The sequence below is a fragment of the Belonocnema kinseyi genome, chromosome 2 (genome assembly GCF_010883055.1).
Source record: "Belonocnema kinseyi isolate 2016_QV_RU_SX_M_011 chromosome 2, B_treatae_v1, whole genome shotgun sequence".
Lineage (NCBI taxonomy): Eukaryota > Metazoa > Arthropoda > Insecta > Hymenoptera > Cynipidae > Belonocnema > Belonocnema kinseyi.
Genome location: NC_046658.1, coordinates 107,278,597 through 107,299,989, shown reverse-complemented (window position 1 = coordinate 107,299,989; position 21,393 = coordinate 107,278,597). Strand labels below are relative to the sequence as shown.

Below are 21,393 nucleotides of genomic sequence, written 5' to 3'. Positions count from 1 at the left end.
ATTCCGACTTATGCGCGCCAAAAGAGCCTCAGAGGCGACCACTCTATTGCGTTTATTCTCAGCTGAGAGCAAACGCGGAACCCATCTTGCCGATAGCTTTTTTATGCCTCATTTTTCATGTAGAATTGACACAACTGCACCTATAGATATCCTTATGGCCTCAGCTAACTCACGCACTTTTAATCTTCTATCCTTCAACACCATATCGTGGATTTTATTGATGATTTCGGGAGTACTTGCTCCTACGGGCCTTCCTGAACGTGGTTCGTCACTTATTGATGTACGACCACGCTTAAATTCATTTACCCAGTTATAAACCGTTGCTAAGGTAGGGGCAGATGTGCCATGAACTGAGTCCAATTCATTTTTGATCTCATATGGAGTTAAACCCTTTAAATGAAAATGTTTGATTACCGCTCTGAACTCGTTTTTTTTTCATTTTTCTGAACGAACAATTTTTTTTTTTCAATTGGTTATAAAAACACGTAAACTCATAAGATGTGGACTGTGACTGCACAATATATCTAGTCGGGAGTGGTGCTGACTGAAAACAGATGATTTGGAGCGATTCGCGCGCCATTTGTTGGTCATTCTAAGGACTTATTGAACTACCCTCGTATTAACTGGTATTACCTGGTGATCACCATACCTAATTATTTCTTTCCATCACGCGCCAGGTGTTTTCGCTTAGCAGTTGTTTTCTTGTTTTTTTAGAATTTTTCTGAAATGATACTTCCAAGATCCAAGATACTTCTTGGTAGTTGTCCAAATATATTAGTACCAATACGGGGGTTCCTGTGCAAATAGCCACTAACTTATCCACGTTTTAAAATAAGGAAACATTTCGCAAATTAAAATTAAACTGCCACCAACGGCTTATCGGGCAGATTTACTTTGATAAATTTTTATTCCCAGTAAAGTATTTTAATTACTGGGCTCCCTGGTTATTGAAATTAAATTAATAAATTCACACACAGTAGTTCATGGTATTGCTTACAATTCACTTATCTGGAACTGACACACATTTATTTAAACGCTTCTTTTACTTTTAAATCTCACTAATCATTAAATATGTGCGGATATGGAAGGCAGCAACATTTACTCGTCCAACGGCGGCACAAATGCCGCCACCGATGATGCTATTACCTAAAATTGATTATGAAATAACAAACGAAACACATTTAATCCTGCATCAGAAAGTCCTTTTACCAGAAATTGTGCACCTTATCCGAACCTGAGGCTATGCAGTTACTTGCCAGTTATTATGAAAAGATAAGGAATCTACTATCATAGTTCTTTAAAGCAATTAATCCCAACACTACGGGCACGTGAACCTCATCCACTCCTGCTCCTTCCCTCCTTAGACTGGTCCTTTGATGCTTTTTTATAGCTAACATTTAATTGTAGAATGAGCTGCCTCAGAAATGAGGCTTTATCTAGTTCGCTTCTCTTCCTTATTTGCCGTGATATTACTATCAGCTGGTGCCGAGAATTCAGTCGCATAAATACTCTTTGTCTTCAGACATTAAAGAACAATATTAACATTTATAGCTCTGATCCATTGAGCTATGAAGAATGAAAAATTCTAGTAGATTTTAGACTGAAAATTTTCCACAAGGAATTCCAGTTTCCCCTGAGCGTATGACAAGAGGGTCGTTACATCGACATCGAATTTACTGCATTAGCCACATTAATTACATTAAAAAGTGCTTGCGATAAACTAAGATGTCTATAAGGCCGTCTTGACAGGCAGAAAGAAATGCCTCACTCTCTGATCTCTATTCGGCAGGCTTAATAAACATGTTAGACAAATCTGTCAATAGCTTTTAGTACTCCACCTACAACTCCTTTCAGGGTGCATTTCCCTCTTCTCTTCCTATGTAGGCATTCCCGCCTTACTTGGTCTCTATTGCTACTCACAATCATATCAAAACCACCAGACCATGGCAGAAGGCTTGCGGTTGGTGTGATATTAAGGCGGTGGCCCTGCCAAGGGTTGTAGGTCGATGGCCTCAGGTCCTCCCTCATGAGACGACATAGCAGCGAAAAATTTGAAATGTGAAATGCAGCGACTTCAAGAGAGCACTCAGCAGGTCTCATAACACCAATCCAAGCCCGGTCTCTAATCAATTTTTCTAGCAATCACCCCAGAGGCATCCTCTAAGCGATGCTTTCCACGAGACACACATTTCTTGCAAACAATTTTTCTGTAAGTCTACCTCTAGGTTCGCTACCATTTACTTTACGTAAATACAGTTTCTTTGCTAAACGTCCGACATCCATTCTCTATACGTGAAAAAACCACTTTAACAATTTTCTTTCACTCCTGTCAATCAGTTGTTTTTTCACGCCACATTATTTGAGAATTTGCTCAGTACTACGTTCGTTAGTGTTATAACTGCATATGGGTCATTCCATGTCAGATTTACCACTAACATGTAAATTCATTTAAAGTTATATTTCTCTTGATTTTAACACAAAAATAGAAGACACGTATTTTTTCTTTTCAATTTGATATGGGAAATTCACAAGTTATCATTATTTGAACTTTCAGAATCTAATGAAGATCACTTTTTTGAAATGTTCAAAAGTAACAATTATTTATTCATTAGAATCTGGATGTTTTATAATGAATATCATAATTGTTCATGCTTTGACTGTGTGATATGCGAAAAATATTAATTATTTATTTATCCGGGACCGTCAATAAGTTTTTGAGATATAACAAATAATGTAAAGCCGTGTTACTTTGAGCGCGAGCTGCTGCATCGTCTTACCCAATCTACCACGAGCATGTAAAGTCGAGTTCGTTAACTTACGTAATCATGGATATTTTCCCAAAGGATTCCAGTCAATCAACTTTGAATGAGAGTCAGCTATAGTATTTTTTAAATTCTGTTAAATAAATTATGTTTACCAAATTCGTTATATGCATAAACAATGTTTTTATTATTATCAAAAGAGCAATAATTCGTATAAGCTGTAGTATTGTGAAGGAAAACATTTCTATACAGCACAGTAAAATCGTTAGATTCGAATTTCCTTATCTATTTCGCTTTTCGTTTTAAAGCTCGCTTTGATAAATTTTTTTTAAAAGCTCACATATTCAAAACTAGGAGAAGAAGAGTAAATTTTCACTTTTAATTGGTGATTTTGCACGAGTTCGATGTAATGTAACTTTTGTGTCCCCTTTACTGTTACGCCATTTTCAAATCGAATTTTTAAAAATTCAGCAGCTGCTTCATAATCTCGTTCATTTTTGTAAATCAACGATATATTAGAAAAACACCCGTTATTCTTTGCCCATTCATACAATTCCAATGCCGAACGTATTTGACTATCTGTACTCATTTGTAGACTTGCTCTTCGTGCTTTTCTTTTCAGAGCTCCACCTGTCCCGTCACAAGTGCCTTTTTCATGTGCGGTGGCTTGAAATTGCCACTTTGTAGAATGAACGAAATCTTGCTCATGGTGATAAATAGTTGAAAAATGTTTCGCGTTTTTGAATTGCTGGGGCGCTCCGTTCGAAAAATAAACGCATTCACTCAGATTTGGATAGAAGCTCGAAAGAAACTTGTTAAATTTTGTAAAAATACGTGAACTGCGAGTGACTCATGTTTTTTACAGTCCGAAATAAAAACCAAAGACTTGTGTTGAATTGAACCATCATTTTTGAAATAAAAAACTATTGGGAAAATTGTTGCCTGGTCGTTATTCCAATGAAAACCAGGGACAGCATTTTGGATAACAAATGCATAATTTTCTGAAAAATCTCAAATTACAAGACATTGCTCATCTTGCAATTTTTTTTACATTTTTGTAACAAGTTGCTTGTTTATTCGCGATATTAGAATGAATAAGGAATGCTTTACCGGATTCGCAAAAGTTTTGAATGAATTGTTCGGTTGAAACTGTTAAAGATTGTTTAGTTGTTCTAGGTTGTGAAAACCACTTTTTGTAACTTATCTGCGGAACGTTACTTTTATCAAAAACTGTCGACAAAATATTAGACAAAATTTGGAATGTGGGGCATTCTTGACATTGTCCAAAAAAACATTTCTCTGTCGAATTTGGGCAAAGTGAAAGCAACAAAATATCTTGATAGTTGCTTACAGGATGGTTTTCTTTTTTCATCAAATTCACGATGTGTCTTTCTGTGAAAGAAGGAATTATTATGCTACTATCTTTGCAATATTACTGTGAAGTATAACTAAATATTTAATTGTGTCTTAGAATTTTTTATGTTTTTAACATGGAAGAAACCAGGCGAAAATAATGAAAAACTTAATAAACAAATTTAAAAATTGGAGTTTACTGATTTTTTTACGATCATTTGACTCAACTCAATAATTGCGGTAAATAATATTGAATTTTATCAAATAACTTTTTCTACGCTGTTTACCTGATGCCATTAGCTTCATATTTTCATGGATGGGACACACGCAAACAATATGTGTTCCGCCTGAACCAGCCAAAATACAATGCTCTGGCCTGATCGAGCAAAATTTACTGAAGCCAAATTTCATATTAGTATTTTCCTTGATGAATTTCAAGTATATTTCTTTCAAGTTTCCCAATATTAAACGTTTTTAGAAAACAACGGATTTCCCATTTATGAAATAATTTTACCTGCAATCAAATAAACCGATAAATTTGAATTAAAAAAATTTTCAACATGGCTTACGTTAAATGTTTTGGCAGCTAACAACTATTAAAATTAATTAATGATAAATGACTTCAAAATTCGAACTACTGCTAACCAACTCTGTTGGGAGGTGTTGAAATAATCCCCTTTCTCAGTGTAAACTATCCAGCTTTGCGTATAAAGCAACGCGCAGAATTCATTAATTTAGCTGTCTTACGCACAGACCATTTTGTTCCCAAAACTGTCAATATTTGAATTTTTTCTTGCTGGCTTTTATTTGGGTCATGAAACTTTGCTTTCAATTCAAAAATAAACTGAGGACTATGTTCATATTCATCCTACAATGAGTACACATGACACAAATATTTAAATGTAAAAACATTGATAATTAATTAAAAATGTCCAAAACATCACTTACTTTGGATTCAGAATCGGAAAGCGAAAAAATGTCGTCATCTGAGATGTCAGGGTCAGAGTCACTTGAATTCTCAGGGTTAGAGTTGAAGTCATTTGACGTTTTTATTGTGTCTGAATAAATTAATCACATACATAAAAAAATAATAACGCCATTTGGAGAAAATTTGACACTGGGTTTTGAATTTTACCACCTACATTTTTAACAAAAAATGCAAAATGCAAAATGAAACACTGCATGAGTCAAACTGAACTGCCGACTGTCAGAAATCGACGCATTCAAGAAAAATGGCAAATGTGCAAAACATCGTGTTTTGTTTTGGTCGTGGTGTCAACAAGCAAGATCTTCGCCTCCGCTAGAAACAAAGTCGCACGTGTATCGGTCGAAGTAACACGACTCTACATTATTTGTCATATCCCAAAAACTTATTGACGATCCATGTTACGTATCCACAACTTAAATTCTTACTCTTTGTACCGACTAATAACTCCCTCTACAATGTTTAAAAAACTGTATTACCGGCACATAACCAGTGCCCTCTCTCTCTCTCATCAATATGGCGAATATACATCTTTTTTAACCGAATCGAGCTCGTTTTTTTATTCCACTTAAATCTGTGAAATCCAGCTTACAAACATAACATAAATTGTTCCTTCAAGACGGATTTCGATAAACAAAAATTTGTGAACAATCATTTCGGTTCAAAATACCGAAAGTACGACAAAATTCCTAAAAACGCAAAGTGCAAATCGTCGCGTGCCAAACCGATTTTCTGCCACGCGGTCGATATGAACTCAAGCTCAATTTCTCGCGTAAAAGTACAGCTGGAATAAAGCTTAATTAAGAATTAATGTTGCTTTAAACAAAGTGTTAAATAAATTCACTTTCTTTGTATTCAAGAAGAATTGAATCACCAAGATTCACATTAAGGTATTTTAAGTGTTGGCGTGCATGAGTCTGAACAAAGGCACGAGCATTTCGTGTAAAAATTGAAGCTGCAATAAGGCTTAAGCAACAATTAACGCTGTTTTCGACAAGTGTTCTATAAATTAACGTTTCTTTATGAAAATCCTATTCAATTAAACGGAAATTGAATCACCAAGTTTCACATCAATGAAAATATAAGTGTGTATACCAGTGTGTTAGTGCGCATAGGCCTGAACGAAGGCACGAGCAATAATCGATTCGCAGCTTCGATACAACGATCTCTTTCGTCAAATTGTCGAGGCCAGCCACATAACTTTCCAGCTTTGGGGAGAGCTTCAAAGCCATCGATCAACCTCAACCACCAAATTCGCATACTGGATCTGAGGCCAGCTTTGATGACCATCACTGTAATTCAACGTATCCAATTTCCAAGCAAGCTTTATATGAGTTCTGACAAAAGGTTTTTATGATGACGACTAATAAAAAAACCTCATCAATGGAGTTGAGGTTAACTATCAAGAAGAATTCCAACCTCTACACGGATCACAAGGGTCAATCACATCGATGCCAGGACTACCTCGTTCTTCAAATTAAGATAAGTGGGTATCCTTTATTTAATTCAATTCCTCATAATTGTTGTTTGTATTTGAAAAATTAAATAGTAAAATCACGATGGCAGGTTTAAATGATTTAATCAAAAAACGCGGCACCTGCAAAACAAAGTTCACTGTTTTCAGTAATTACATATATAGGGTTTCTCAGAGTTATCCTGATGAGAATGTAGAGTTAGACAATGTTGATTAATTAGAAATTAAAGAACGGTTGGAAAGAATTAAACCTGCTTTTGATGAGTATGAAAAAATACAAGACGAAATTCATGATCTTACTGATGAGGTTCAAGACACAATTGACTATAGAACGGAAGTTGAGAACAATTATTATGCTGTTGTTTCTGCAGTTACAGTATTATTATTGCGTGGAATCCCAAAGGGCAATTCACTTCTAGACGTGCAGGCAAATTCTGAGGTAACATCTGCAGGGCAGCTAGGGCAACAACTCCAACAAGCGAATATAGAAAACGCAGTAGCTGGTAACAATCAGCCTATTATAATCACAGCGTCGGGCTTACAGTTGCCTCAAATACAATTACCAAAATTTAATGGCGAGCTCTCTGATTGGCTGGGCTTTAGGGACACTTTCGAGTCTCTAATTCACAAAAATGAGGGCATTAGTGAAATCGAAAAATTCCATTATTTAGTCGCGGCACTTAAAGATAGTGCAGCTCAAATGATCGAATCATTAGAATTTTCAGCAACAAATTATCAAGTGGCCTGGGACGCGTTACGCAGTCGTTACAACAATAAAAGGCTTTTAATACAAAATCATATAAAGGCCATTTTTACTTCGGAAACAATGACTAAAGAAAAGAATCTTCCGTTCAGATTCGCCAAATGTTAGACAATATTAATAAACATTTAGGAGCTCTAAGTACATTAGGACAATCTACCGATAACTGGGATTCGCTGCTAATCTACCTTTTATCATCAAAATTAGATAACAATACGGCTAGGGCCTGGGAAAAGGAGAGAACAGGTAGCAAAATTCCAACTTTAGAAGATTTTAAAAGATTCTTAAATACTCGCGCGAGCTTATTGGAAACTTTAGAAATAAATGATCTGCGACTCAAAAGGGATGCGAAACCGAAATGCGAAAACAAGGGTAATTTTCAATCAAAGAAATCATTTTTAGGTCACAAAATATGCTGTGCTCTATGCAAAGAGGAGCACCACATTCAAGATTGCTTTAATTTTCTCTCTCTTTCTGCTCAAGAAAGAGCAGAGAAAGTCAGAAATTGTAAGATTTACATAAACTGTTTAAGGCCCGGCCATTTTCAAAAGGAATGCAAATCGAAAGGTTGTAATCAATGTCAGAGTAGGCATAACACGTTACTTTACTTCGAAAGGGGCAAACCACCCATGTCTAACGCAGTTCCGGAGTCTGAAGAAATATTTATGTTTTCAACCAATTCAATAACGTCCAATTCACATGACGGGCTTCTCTCAACAGCTATGGTATTTGCAAAAAATGAGAACAATGAGCAACGGCCTGCTCGTCTTTTATTAGATTCGGGTTCCCAATGTAACCTTATCACTTCCGAACTCTGTGATTTACTCAAACTTAAAAGGACGCCTATTAATGTCAAAATAGGTTCAATAAGTGACTGTCCTTTAGAAGTTAAACATAAATGTGAACTTGAAATCTCTTCAAGAAATAGCTCAGTTAAAATTCGCGTTACGTGCCTTGTTGTACCGAGAATTAGATCTGAAGTGCCCAAACTTCCATTTGATGCAAGGCTGCTTCATATACCATCACACATCAAACTAGCGGATCCACACTTCGATAGGCCGGGAACAATCGACATTTTTTTAGGCAACGCGATTTTTTGGTCATTAATTTGCGTTGGACAAATAAAACTAAACAATGCTGGGCTTCTGCTACAAAAAACCAGGCTCGGTTGATACTAGCAGGGCCCATGCGAGGTTTGCAATATAAGCTAGTAACCTACAATTTAATTATCAAAATTAATGTTGATAATCAGTTAACAAAATTCTGGGAACTAGAGAAATGTTCATCAAATAAAAGGGTTCTGTCATGCGAAGAAAATGCGTGTGAAGAATTTTTCAGGAAAACGGTTAAGAGCGACGGGGAAGGGAGGTTTATCGTTTCAATTCCACTAAAAGATGACCCTCAAAAACTAGGTGACTCAAGGGAGCACGCGCAATATCGTTTATTTAAATTAGAAAAAAGGTTTACAAAACAACCGGAAATTCATAAGGAGTATTCAAAATTCATAACTGAGTATATTGAATTAGGTCACATGAAGAGAATCATATGTAAAAACGATGCAACGCCATCATATTATCTCCCACATCATTGTGTGATTCGCCTTGAAAGCGTATCTACAAGGCTGCGGGTAGTTTTTGACGCTTCCGCACCAACGACTTCGGGCATGTCTTTGAATGATTTACAAATGGTCGGTCCCAATATACAAAGCGATTTATTTTCTATTTTAATAAGATTTCGAAAACACGAGTTCATTATAGGCGCGGATATCGAGAAAGTGTACTGCCAAGTAAAAATAACTCCTGAACAAACTTCTCTTCAACGAATCTTATGGCGTTTCGACTCAAGCAAACCAATCGAGGTATTTGAAGTAATCACAGTTACCTATGGTACCGCAGCGGCATCATTTTTAGCCATACGATGTTTGATAGAACTTGCTTCTAAATGCGAAAAGGCCGAACCTACGGTAGCAAAAATAATTCGTCAAGATATTTATGTAGACGATTTGCTTACTGGAGCGGAGACTATCAAAGAAGTTATTTCTCTCGCAAATCGCTTAAAGAAAATCTTAGCCACAGTCTGTTTTAACCTCCGTAAATGGGTATCCAACAGCCCAGAAATAATTAGCGAAATAACAGAATCTCAAAAAGCCTCTGACTTTGTTAATCTTTCCACTGATCAACAAATTAAAACACTCGGTCTTTTTTGGCAAACAAATCCAGATGTTTTAAAGTATTCAGTCAATATCTCTAAAAGTTCTAAGGTCACAAAAAGACAAATACTTGCAGAAATCGCACAAATTTTCGATCCATTCGTCCTTTTAGGGCCATGTATTATTGTCGCGAAAATTTTCTTACAGCGTTTATGGCTAGAAAAGTTTCATGGGACGAATCTCGACCGTATGAGCTACATGCACAATGGTTGAATTACAAAAAACAACTTCCTACCCTTAACGATCTAAGTATACCTCGAAAGGTTATTTGTTCAAAGATAATTTATCTTCAATTACACGGGTTCTCAGATGCTTCCCAAAATGGCTACGGGGGGTGTATTTATCTTAGATCACAGGATGACTGTGGGCACATCATAGTAAAGTTGCTTTGTTCCAAATCAAAGGTTGCTCCATTAAAGGCTCAAACCATTCCTAGGCTGGAACTATGCGGAGCTGTTTTACTTGCGAAATTGTGTAACAAAGTAGAATCCGCGTTAGATAGACCTATTGATACAACCAACTACTGGACTGACTCAACCATCGTTTTGGGATGGATTAAGAACAAACATAAAGGTATAACCGAGACTTTCGTATCAAGTCGCGTTTCGCAAATACACGAGTTAATTAACATTAAACTTTGGCGACACGTTCCTACCAAAAGCAACCCAGCTGATTGTTTATCTCGAGGAATAACTCCAAATCAAATATCCGATCTAAAACTTTGGTGGTCAGGTCCAGATTTCCTACTTAAAAACAAAACAGAATGGCCATAACCAGAAGCGTTAGGCATGAAGTTACCAGATGTAAAAAATGTACTTCTCACTCAAAAGAGAAATAAAGAAGAAATTCTAGTAGATGATTCAATAATTAATCAATTCAAAAATTTGTCGAGGTTAATTAGAGTGAGCGTGTACTGTATACGATTTGCACGTAACTGTAAACTTAAAAACAATAAAATCAACGGTCCGTTAAATACCGTAGAATTGCGAGAATCATTACTAGCTCTTGCTCGCTTATCTCAAAGAGCTTCTTTCCAAACTGAAATCAATTTTCTAAAAGATAACAAGCCAATTACCAAAGGAAAGTTATCTTTCTTAAATCCGTTCTTAGACAAGGTAGATATATTGAGGATTGGCGGTAGATTAGAAAATTCCAAATTTAGCGAAGACAAAAAACACCCTATCGTCATTGATTCAAATCACAAATTCACTAAACTACTATTTCAACAGGAACACGTTAAGTTACTCCACCCAGCGCCTCAGTTATTATTAGCAAACATAAGAGAAACTTTCTGGCCAATCAGTGGACGAAACTTAGCACGAAAAACAGTTCACGACTGCATAAGGTGTTTCAGAGTCAAACCCAAGTCGATGCATCAAATGATGGGAAATCTTCCCTCAGCTCGCGTATCTCCATCGCCTCCATTTTACGATACTGGGGTCGATTATGCTGGTCCATTTTCCATCAAAGACCGAAAGAGTCGAGGGTGTAAAATAACTAAAGCTTATGTGAGTTTGTTTTTTCTGCTTCACAACTAAGGCCTTGCACTTAGAGCTCGTTTCAGACGCTACTGCGGAGGCATTCATAGCTGCTCTGCGGCGTTTTGCTTCAAGGCGCGGAAAACCAGCGAGCATTTACTCGGACAATGAAACTAATTTTCTCGGGGGGAATAATGAACTTGAACGTCTAGGGAACTTTTTAATCAAAGAGTCACAAGCATTGGGCGAATCAATTTCGAATATTAGCATTCAATGGTATTTCATTCCGGCCTACGCGCCGCATTTCGGAAGTATCTGGGAGGCCGGAGTAAAGTCCGTTAAGCACCACTTAAAACGTGTAGCAGGTGAAGCGATTTTAACTTATGAAGAATTTTCAACTTTATTAACTCAAATAGAAGCAGCACTAAATTCCCGACCCTTAACTCCTCTATCAACTGATCCAAACGACCTTTCTCATTTGACTCCTGCCCACTTTCTAATTGGTCGAACATTTACTAGCGTCGCCGATCCAGACTTGATGCATTTGAAGGAAGGACGTCTATCCAACTGGCAAAGTATTCAGCAAATTCAGCAACATTTGTGGAGCCGCTGGAATAAGAAGCATATTTCTGAGCTCCAAAGGCGAACAAAATGGAAGGAGCCTTATCCCATGATTAAAAAGGACACTTTGGTCCTTCTAAAGGAAGACAGAACGCCACCATCAACCTGGAACCTAGGCAGAATCGTTGACTTTCATCCTGGAAGGGATGGCATCTCTCGCATAGCTTCTGCCAAAACGACCAAGGGCATTGTTCGTCGAGCATTCACTAAATTGTGCCCTCTGCCTAATTGTGACTAGTTATTATCATGCACTCGGCCTTAAGTTGTTTGCAAGGCACACTTACTCTCTTTTGGCTCAATTTATAGTTACATATTGTATCAAACTACTCAACGATATCTAAAATTGGAGTAAACTTATTTTTAAATTTTATTTTCAACGCCGGGGAATATGTTACGTATCCACAACTTAAATTCTTACTCTTTGTACCGACTAATAACTCCCTCTACAATGCTTAAAAAACTGTATTACCGGCACATAACCAGTGCCCTCTCTCTTTCTCATCAATAAGGCGAATATACACCTTTTTTAAGCGAATCGAGCTCGTGTTTTTATTGCACTTAAATCTGTGAAATCCAGCTTACAAACATAACAGTCCCCTCTGAAACTTTCGTGAGATACTCTCTGAAGTATATTGCAAAATTACATAGGAAAAAATTTCATTTCGGAGATATCTTTTTCTTGTAAATGAAATTTGTTTAAAATTTTTGCATTTTTCCCGGGATAAATAAATAATTAATATTTTTCGCATATTACAGTCAAAGTATGAACAATTATGAACTTCATTATAAATCATCCAGATTCTAATGAATAAATAATTGTTACTTTTGAGCATTTCAAAAAAGTGATCTTCATTAGATTTTTTGTTTTGTTTAACAACTCGACCTTAGACCCTTTATACAAAAAAATTCTGCGTCTCTATTGAAGAGCAATATCAAGAAAGTGGAGGCAAATACATATTTATATAATATTGCAATTTTAGCTTAATTCGTCACAATGTTACTTCTATTATTGGCTTCTAGAATGTCGATAATATTAAACACTTCTTTATACATCTGCATATCTCTCCATCTGTATTTTCGTCGGCAGTTCATGAACTTCAAATAAAAACGAAATCATAATCTTTTTTATCATCTATCCGTCCAAGGCAGTGTCGCATACTGCCTTCTCATCTCTTTGGTTTTGCTGTAGCAACGTAATGATCTACAAACGGCAATCCATGGATCTTTACAGTCCTGCGATAAACACATTCTTCAACTGAGAAAGCCGTTCTTAGAAAATTGTCCACATGTATATATTGAACCACCAATAAGGGATAACACTTTACTACAGTCATATACATTATTCTAGTGCTTTTAGAAGTCAACCATTGACATTAGAGTCTTTCAGGACTTTTTAAAATTTAACTCTATCCACCTAGTTGAAGTTTTCTTGAAGAGCATCAAAAGGACAGAAAATTTGTTTGCCTACTCTCTACCTTCTTACTATGATCGGTCCCAAACTAAATATCTGACCCACACATGACCTTTCTGACATGAATCCATTTGGAACTTTCCCATTTCTAGCACACATATTCGTCAACTTGCTCTGTTACCTAAGCATTTCAGCATTCTCACGGACTTCAGTGGTAACTTCTATCTACACCAGTAGCTTTACGAATCTTTAAATACTTGATTACAAACTGAATTTCGACGGCATATATTTCTGTTTCCTCTCTTATAATGGGATTTTCAAATGTATCCTCTTCTATTTCACAGCTGTTATGCTCCGTAACCTAACCTCCATACAAATTCACAAAAAAGTCGTACATACAGTATTCCACTATAGAGCAAAAATACTTTTGACAAAAAATAATTCAAAAATTAAACAGTACAGAAACAGCACAGAAAAAAGAAAAAGTAATCTTCACAACGATTTCAGAGTAGTCTTTAACTGCAACAAAATTCAACTTCTCGTGCTAAGATTTATCCATAACATGGGAGATGGGTACTATGTCAACTATACTGAATCCTGTTTTGTTTCGATGCGAAAAAATCCAAGTTTATCATCTTGAAAATTATCTGCAACAAAAATTCACTTCTGCTTTTTCTGTAAGCTTATTTTTATTAAATGTGTGCCTATTCACTGATTAAAATTGATTTCTGGTATACTTTAATCATTGACACAAAAAAATAAAAAATAAAATAATAACACTGATCAACAAAAATAGTCTGTTATCTTGCTGAATGCTAAATTTAATTTCCGAACTACTCATTAATTCTGGACACTAATTAGGCTTCCTTTTGTTGCCCTTAGGTATATTTTAATAGATATTTGTGATTAAAATGTTCTAAAAAAATATTGAAATAATTTTTATATAGGGCGAAAAATTATTTGCCGTCCTTACCGCAGCTCATGTGAAAGCGGTTTTTAAGCATCCTGTGATTATTGCCTTACCTTAATGATATTTGTAACCATTTTTGAGGTATTCTTACAAGCAGAAAAATATTTTTAAAATGTACTCCAATTTTAATGCACTGTAATTCTGGATTTATTTACTTTCTTGGAATAAAATACAGGTCCATTAGTTTTTTTTCATGAAGGATGATTAGTCGAAAAATAATTTCATTTGGATTATCCACTTCTGAGACATCTTGAAAAATGTGCACCCTTTCTTTCAATTTCCAAAAACTTTTACTATAAACTGTTCTTGACATCAGATAATCAAATGTGGAACATAAAATGTTCACTTACATTTCATTCATTTCTGAATTTCATACAATTGTGGAATATAAGACGATCAATCATATTCTCATTTGTTTCTGAATTTTATGAAGTTCCTAAGCATATGATGATCTGTCTCAGTGTAAATTGTTCACGAATTTCACACAGTGCTTAAACATCAAAAAAAAAACATCAAACAAGGCGATCAATCACTTTGTCTTTTGCTTCTAAATTTTATGGAGTTCTACATTTATAAACAAATGATAATTTGATTAATCGTCTTTTTTTAGAACTATGTGAAATTCATAATCGAATAGGAATGTGACGATTCGTCTTATGTTTTCGAACATTACGAAATTCATTGTCAAATAATAGTGTGATTGGTCGTCTCCCGTTTTAGAGCTGCATACAAATTCTGGAACAATTAACAATGTGATTGATGATCTTATGTTTCAGAACTGTATGAAAGTCATTAACAAGTAAGAATGTGATAGATTTCATTATGTTTCGTAATTGGAGGAAATTCAGAAACAAGTGAAAATTTGATTGATCGTCTTATTTCTGAGAACTGCATGCATAATATGTCGAATTTAGCAAGGGCATAGGACATTTTTGGTGATCAGTGAAAGAATAATTTTAAAAAAATTTTAAGACTCAAAAAATGCGATTTTTATTTTTATTTGTATTGGAAAGCTTATCTCTGGACCTGTTTGGTTTTAACCTGTTTTAACATAAAGCGCAAATACTAAAGATTCCATGCAAATAATCCTCCGTTTACTTCTTTATACGGAATCCTTCAAAACATTGTATGCTGAATAAGAAGCCCGAACAATCTGAAATGAATAAATAATTCAATATTTAATTACGCATAATTTGGTTTTTAAAAATAATACATAATTTATTTTGTTATTTCCTTCAGTTTGAAGAATCTTTATCTAAAAAACTATATAAATTAGATGTTGTTTAGAAAATTGGATTCGTTGCATTATTATTATTATATTTATTTCTGAATACTGAATTGTTGTTTTGGTTTCTTGATATAAATATCCTTAGGGATCCAAATAAAAATTTATTTCCAGAATTTTGTTACTTTTAATTAATGTATTATTTTCAAATAATTCTCTATAAATACAAAGATGGAATGAAGATTTCATTTGCTTAATAGCTGCTTTAAAAATACGTAATACTTACGAGCATGAAGAACTCTAGATTAACTGATATCACATAACATACAGAAATTAAAATAGGTTTCCTAGAGCGAATCATTAAAATGATCAGACTTTTCTTAGTTTCCTCTTCGAAAGAAACCCAGTTTGTTTCAGAAATAGCTTCTTGAAAATCAGTACTCTACACATAAAAGCACATTACAATGTTGTAAAGAAAAAAACTAAAAAGTGCAATTGAAGCTATTTGTCAGTAATAATACCTACTAATTGTTTTTTTTTCTTAAAAAGGTAACAGTTAATGAAAAAAGGATTTCTTTAAACGCAAAATAATTTTTGGAGAATATCTTCGAAACAAAAAATATTGAATAGTTTAGTGGTCTAAACAAAAAAAATATGGGGGGGGGGGGTAACTCACGCAGATCATTAGCTCATTGCCATAAAAGCAGTACAGGTAGAGTTGAGATAACATACAACCAATATATGTGTAAAGCATTATGAGGGTGGTATAATTCGTTGAACCTCCCTTTGAAATGTTAAACACACTAAAGCAGATAACAATCAAGCTCACTAAAAATTGGATAAACAGTACTTCTTCAAATGTCTTATTCAATTTTTTTGAATACCTGCACATATAAAAATATTTCAGATACTTCTTTTTATATATTAAAAAGACATACATGTGCAGGGGCGGCGGAACATGGATGGTATGTATGGAGTACGCTATACATGGATAGATTCTATGTATGGAACTCTATACATGGGAATCGTTTTAATATGTATATTAATTTACAATTTTATTTCTGGAAATACAAAACGAAGTGCAGTTTTCGAAATATTATAAATAAAAGACGCTTTTTCCTTTGAATAAACATTTTTTGCGTAAAATTTCGAGAATTTCGTCCCCTCCCTCCAACACTGGTCATCAGAACTCCATACATCGGACGAAACAGTTCAGCCGCCCCTTTATATGTACAACAATAGCAGATTTGTCTTTTTTATCAATATCACAAGTTTCTATGAAAAGTAATTCCCCCAGGTCTGAAGAAGTGTTAGAAATAAAATTTTGTATGTTAATGGATCTTTTAGAGCCGATTACATTAGAGTTTTGTCTTAGAGATTTATATTAAATCTCAATTTTTTAAATTTAGACAGTTAAAAGAATTTAAATTTTCAGACCCGACTTTTTTGAAACACCCAAATCTCTTAAACTATTGATTAGATATAATTAATTTATGCTACTGTAAAGTTTAATTTATAGTTTTTAAAATACAATTCGAAAACAAAATTTTGTTTCAAGAGGTGGCTTAAAAAAATTAAAATTAAACTTAGATTAAATTTTTCTCTCAAAGACATAATTTTTATTTTTTCTTGAAATATATTTTGATTCATTCTCATCTTCTGCGTCGATTGAAAAAATGGACACTTTGTAACTTGCAGTTATATTTTTTGTACGCCCACATAGTCTCAACAAGTCCACGCTCAACGAGCGCCACAATGCAGTGCGGCGTGATCAAAATACAAAGTTCACGATAACTTCTAGAATAAAATCCTTAACCATTTTTAAATTAGTTTAATATTAATATCGAGAATTAAATTTTGAATTGATATGCGCCAGCGATTCTTGAGTTTTATTTGTTTAAAATTTTGTTTTGATGTCAATAGCGAACAAATTTTTGTTTTTCAACTGAGTAATGGAAATATGTCATTTGATATTATTTTTTAAGTTTATGAACAAACAACTAAATTCCACTTGGAATATTATATATGAAAAACTAAGAAAACAATTACTATTCTCTGCCTGTAAAATAATGTCCACATTATTTATATTACTTATAATTTTTTATATAATTTTTTTTAACATTAAAAAATAGTATCGTAAGCAAATATCATCTTGTTGATAAGAAGCAAGTCATTGTATCGCCAAACTTTTACTTCAAAAAAAAAAACAATCTACAACGTTCATTATGTGATACTATAATTTTTTTTATATCAATTAGATAAATTAATAAACCTTTTTTTCTTCCACACACCTCTACACATTAAAATGAGTAGATAACACAACCCAACTTAAAAACTGTAAAATAGATGAGACTAGTCATTTCCGGTAAATTTTGGGTTGCTGAATCCAAATCGGGATTCAGAAATAAAATGCTCAAATATCTTTTTTTTTCGCCAAGATATTTAATTTTGAAAATTTCAAATATTAAGAGTTTTACAGGCCCAGAAATACCCACGGCTTTGTATTATAGTGGTATAGCTCACAAGCCACAAACTCCAAATTCACAAACCCCAAACCCACAAGCCCGAAACACCTGTGTATTTCCGGGCCTATACAATTCTTAATATTTGAAATTTTCAAAATTGATTATCTTGGCAAAGAAAAAAGATATTTCAGCCAAACTTAACGCCATTTGAAAGGGATACTTTAAAATGTTATGATGTGATAGAGAATTTGAGCCCGGTTTTGGATTCAGCGACCCAAAATTGACGGGAAATAACTAGTCTCATCTATTGTACAATTTTTAGGACGGGCTATGTAATGAACGCTGAATAGTTTTTTTTTATAAAAGGATAGAAGAAAGCGGAAAGAATTAACAGTTGCTCGCTATTTGCAAATTGTTTTATCCCGAACTGTATCCGCTTTACCCGCTCTTTATCCGAAAATTTTTGTTTTATTCAAAGAGAATATTATTTAAAGTAAAAACAAATTATTTAAGGAATTATTTTTGTTAGCTTGCATTAATTATTATCTCATTATAATTGAAATGTTGGCAAAAAGTTGAAACTAGAAAAAATCGAATTTTTTTAGCATTATTCTAAGAAATATTATTAAAACTAATATTGAACTTTTTAAACGATTATACCTGTCCATTTTAGTTGATTATTACCTCGCTCTTACTAAAAAGTTAAAAAATTATTTTAAAAACCGTGACCTTTTGATTTCATTCTAAAAGAAAAGTGCCTTTATCAATAATAAATTGTTTTAAAAATTTATTTAAGCATTTAATAATCAGTATAAATAATTTGAAAGACTGTATTATCATCAAAGATCGTTACCATCATTCCTTGTAGATATCATTCCACTAACTAAAAATAGAAATTAAAGATATAGGCCAAGTTAACTCTTCAGATAACAGAAAATACTTAACGTCTTTACAGACTAGAAGAACAAATAATTTTTGTTTTAATCTTTAATTAAAATTTTTCTAAAAAAGATCTACTCCATTGATCCACTGGAAATCAAACCACATAACTTTCGAATGCCGGTTGGGTGCTTTTCCGTTAAGCTATTAGGGAGACTTAAATAAAAATCTCTTTTCAGAACTACTCATAATACATACAAGATTCATAGCAAAACAATCTAGGTAACCTGGAATGTTTTCAATCATTTATCGCTTAGGCACATTAGTGCTCTGTTTTCAGTGAATGACCCATACATGAACATTGAATATCAACTTACCCATATATGATATTCTGATGTCTTACAGTTGCTGAAATCAAATATCTTTCTAATACATTTCGTTTTCCGACATCAGCCCTTAAAATATTCTCAGTCCGACGAGGAATCCTTTTCAATCGATGTCGCAAGAATTTTAGTTGACAACTTAGTTGGATCATTAATCCAGGTATTAAAGTATCAACAGCTACGTGCACAGTCGCTGTTACAATATGGCCCAAAAATTCATGAACCCAGGTGATCCAATAGTATACATTCACTTTTAAATTATACGGACGCCACACATTCAAGAATTCTATTTTCTCATCTCCATTACAAAATACTACTCCCATATATTGTACTGTCAAGCATATTCCAACTAAAGTTGAGTATCTTAGAGTCAAGTTCCTGCACCACATAATGAAATTTAACTAGGTATTTATCCGAATTCTTCCCACTATGTATTTAGAATTGCACAATAACGTTTCAGAATTAGATCGATTTTCTCATTAGATTACTTTTTACATTTCGCAGACTTTAAAAAGAATACACGAAAAAAAGAATACAAGCTGTCTATGAATACCATCAGATTGATACTCCCATTAATAAAAGATAACTAATATAAAGAATTCTACTATTTTTATTTTCAAAAGCTTCACACTAATTGCCATAGATATTTTAGTTTCTTCAAGCAATTTTTATAACTAAATTTTTTAAATTAATTAGTAGTGCAGTAATTCAGACGGCTGCCGAAAAGAAACAGTTTTTATAAAACAGAAATTTCTCTGTTTTGCTCTTCTTCAGGATGTAAATTTTCAAAATTCGTTGTCAATAAGATTTCTTTGGTTTTATGCTCCCTTGACATCGACTCAGTTGTGATAATTTAAAGCACAAATTCTGAGATACAATCAAAATTTGTCCCATGTAATTTCTAAGTAAATTGTCATATTTTATCGGAACCAATTTTCTTCTTCACATTATTTTGGGTACTAATAATATAACGTCGTATAAAAAAGCAATAAAATTACGAAGAAGCTATATAAAGAAATGCCCAGTCTGGATTTTTGAACGTAAAAGGAAGTAATGTTTCATTTTAATTATTATTAAGATATTTCATCAGTGATGCAAAAAATTGAAAAGTTCAGAAAAAACGCAGTTTTCCAGCATTATTCATAGAAAATAATATTAAAGTGTTTAAGCGATAATGTTTTTTCATTTTAATTAATGTATTATTTTAATTAAAAAGTGGACATAAATTAATCGAACTTTAAAGGATTTCGAGTAAAAATGGTAAAGTATAGTTTAAATTTACATGTTTGCTATTTGAAGCGCCCCTAAATCAAAAATGATTTTTGTTTATTTTTCATCTAAAATTATTTTATTTTGATGTATGCAAAATAGCAGTAATTGAAAAAATTCCATTTTTAATTTTGCAAATTTTAAATATTTGAATTTAAAAGCCAACAGTTTTTAATTTTTCAATTTATAAGAATTTGGAACCTTATGAAAGAAAAATTCTGGAACTGTGAAGGCCTTGACACAATAACACGTAAACATTTTAAATTAAAGGCTGTAAACATTTTAATAACTTTGAAAACTATCTTGTTTTAAAATTCATTGAATAGGGTTTTCTACTAAGCTTAAGAATTAAAACAAATGAATGGTCAGAAAATAAATTCCCTATAATTTTCTGGCTTTTTTATTATCCAGTTCCAGTGGCCACCCTGGAATCAAATACTTACATCCTACAAATATTTGTTATCCCAAACTTGGATACAAATGCTGTAGATAGTTGACAATTTTGTAGAGAAAGTAGGATAATTATAAATCTCAATTATTTTAGTAGCAGTTATTTTCGAATTTTAAGAAACAATTTCAACTCACCTTGCACCTTTGTCAATTTTTTTCTGTATTTCGAGCTCTGCTGAATCCAACGGTTGGCACTGATCTTCCAATAAACCTTCTAATAGTAATTTGATATCTTTGCGCCTGAGAAAAACTATTAGAGCTTTAACCCATCCATTAAATATCGTAAAGAGTAAAAAGGAATTTTCAATAAACACTTCCTTTGTGTTTTCAGTTGTAAATAGTATCAGGAACACCAATGAAATTCCAACTGTAACCATAAAAAGCAATACAACAATACTATAAGCGGTATAAACCATTTTTGAAAAAATATTCGTATTAAATGGTTCCCAAAGACCACAAAATTTCATTAAAAACAATGTGGATGGTAAGATGTCCTTTATTGATCTTTTCGATGCAATATTTTGATTCGGTGTTACATTAATCGCGTTTATCTTAGACATCATATCAATAAGTACTTTCCAATCTTCTAAGTCTAATGCTTCCTAGCGAAACGAAAGGTGATCTTCTTTACAGAAAATGTTTATAATAGGTATTCAGTGTTAGTATTACTCTATAGAATATACTACGGAAGCCCTCGAA

The 21,393-nt window shown here is 33.6% G+C and overlaps 1 protein-coding gene across 1 annotated transcript; it reads right to left on the bottom strand.

Annotated features, from left to right (window-relative positions):
• Positions 1-15,125: 15,125 nt before the first annotated feature.
• On the bottom strand, positions 15,126-21,110 carry LOC117182930 (odorant receptor 49b-like). The gene is made up of 5 exons (XM_033376044.1): positions 20,830-21,110; positions 18,970-19,353; positions 15,925-16,132; positions 15,535-15,690; positions 15,126-15,176 (listed from the first exon to the last, which is right to left on the bottom strand). The coding sequence occupies exons 1-5, from the start codon at positions 21,108-21,110 to the stop codon at positions 15,126-15,128; spliced, it is 1,080 nt and encodes a 359-aa protein (XP_033231935.1).
• Positions 21,111-21,393: the final 283 nt, after the last annotated feature.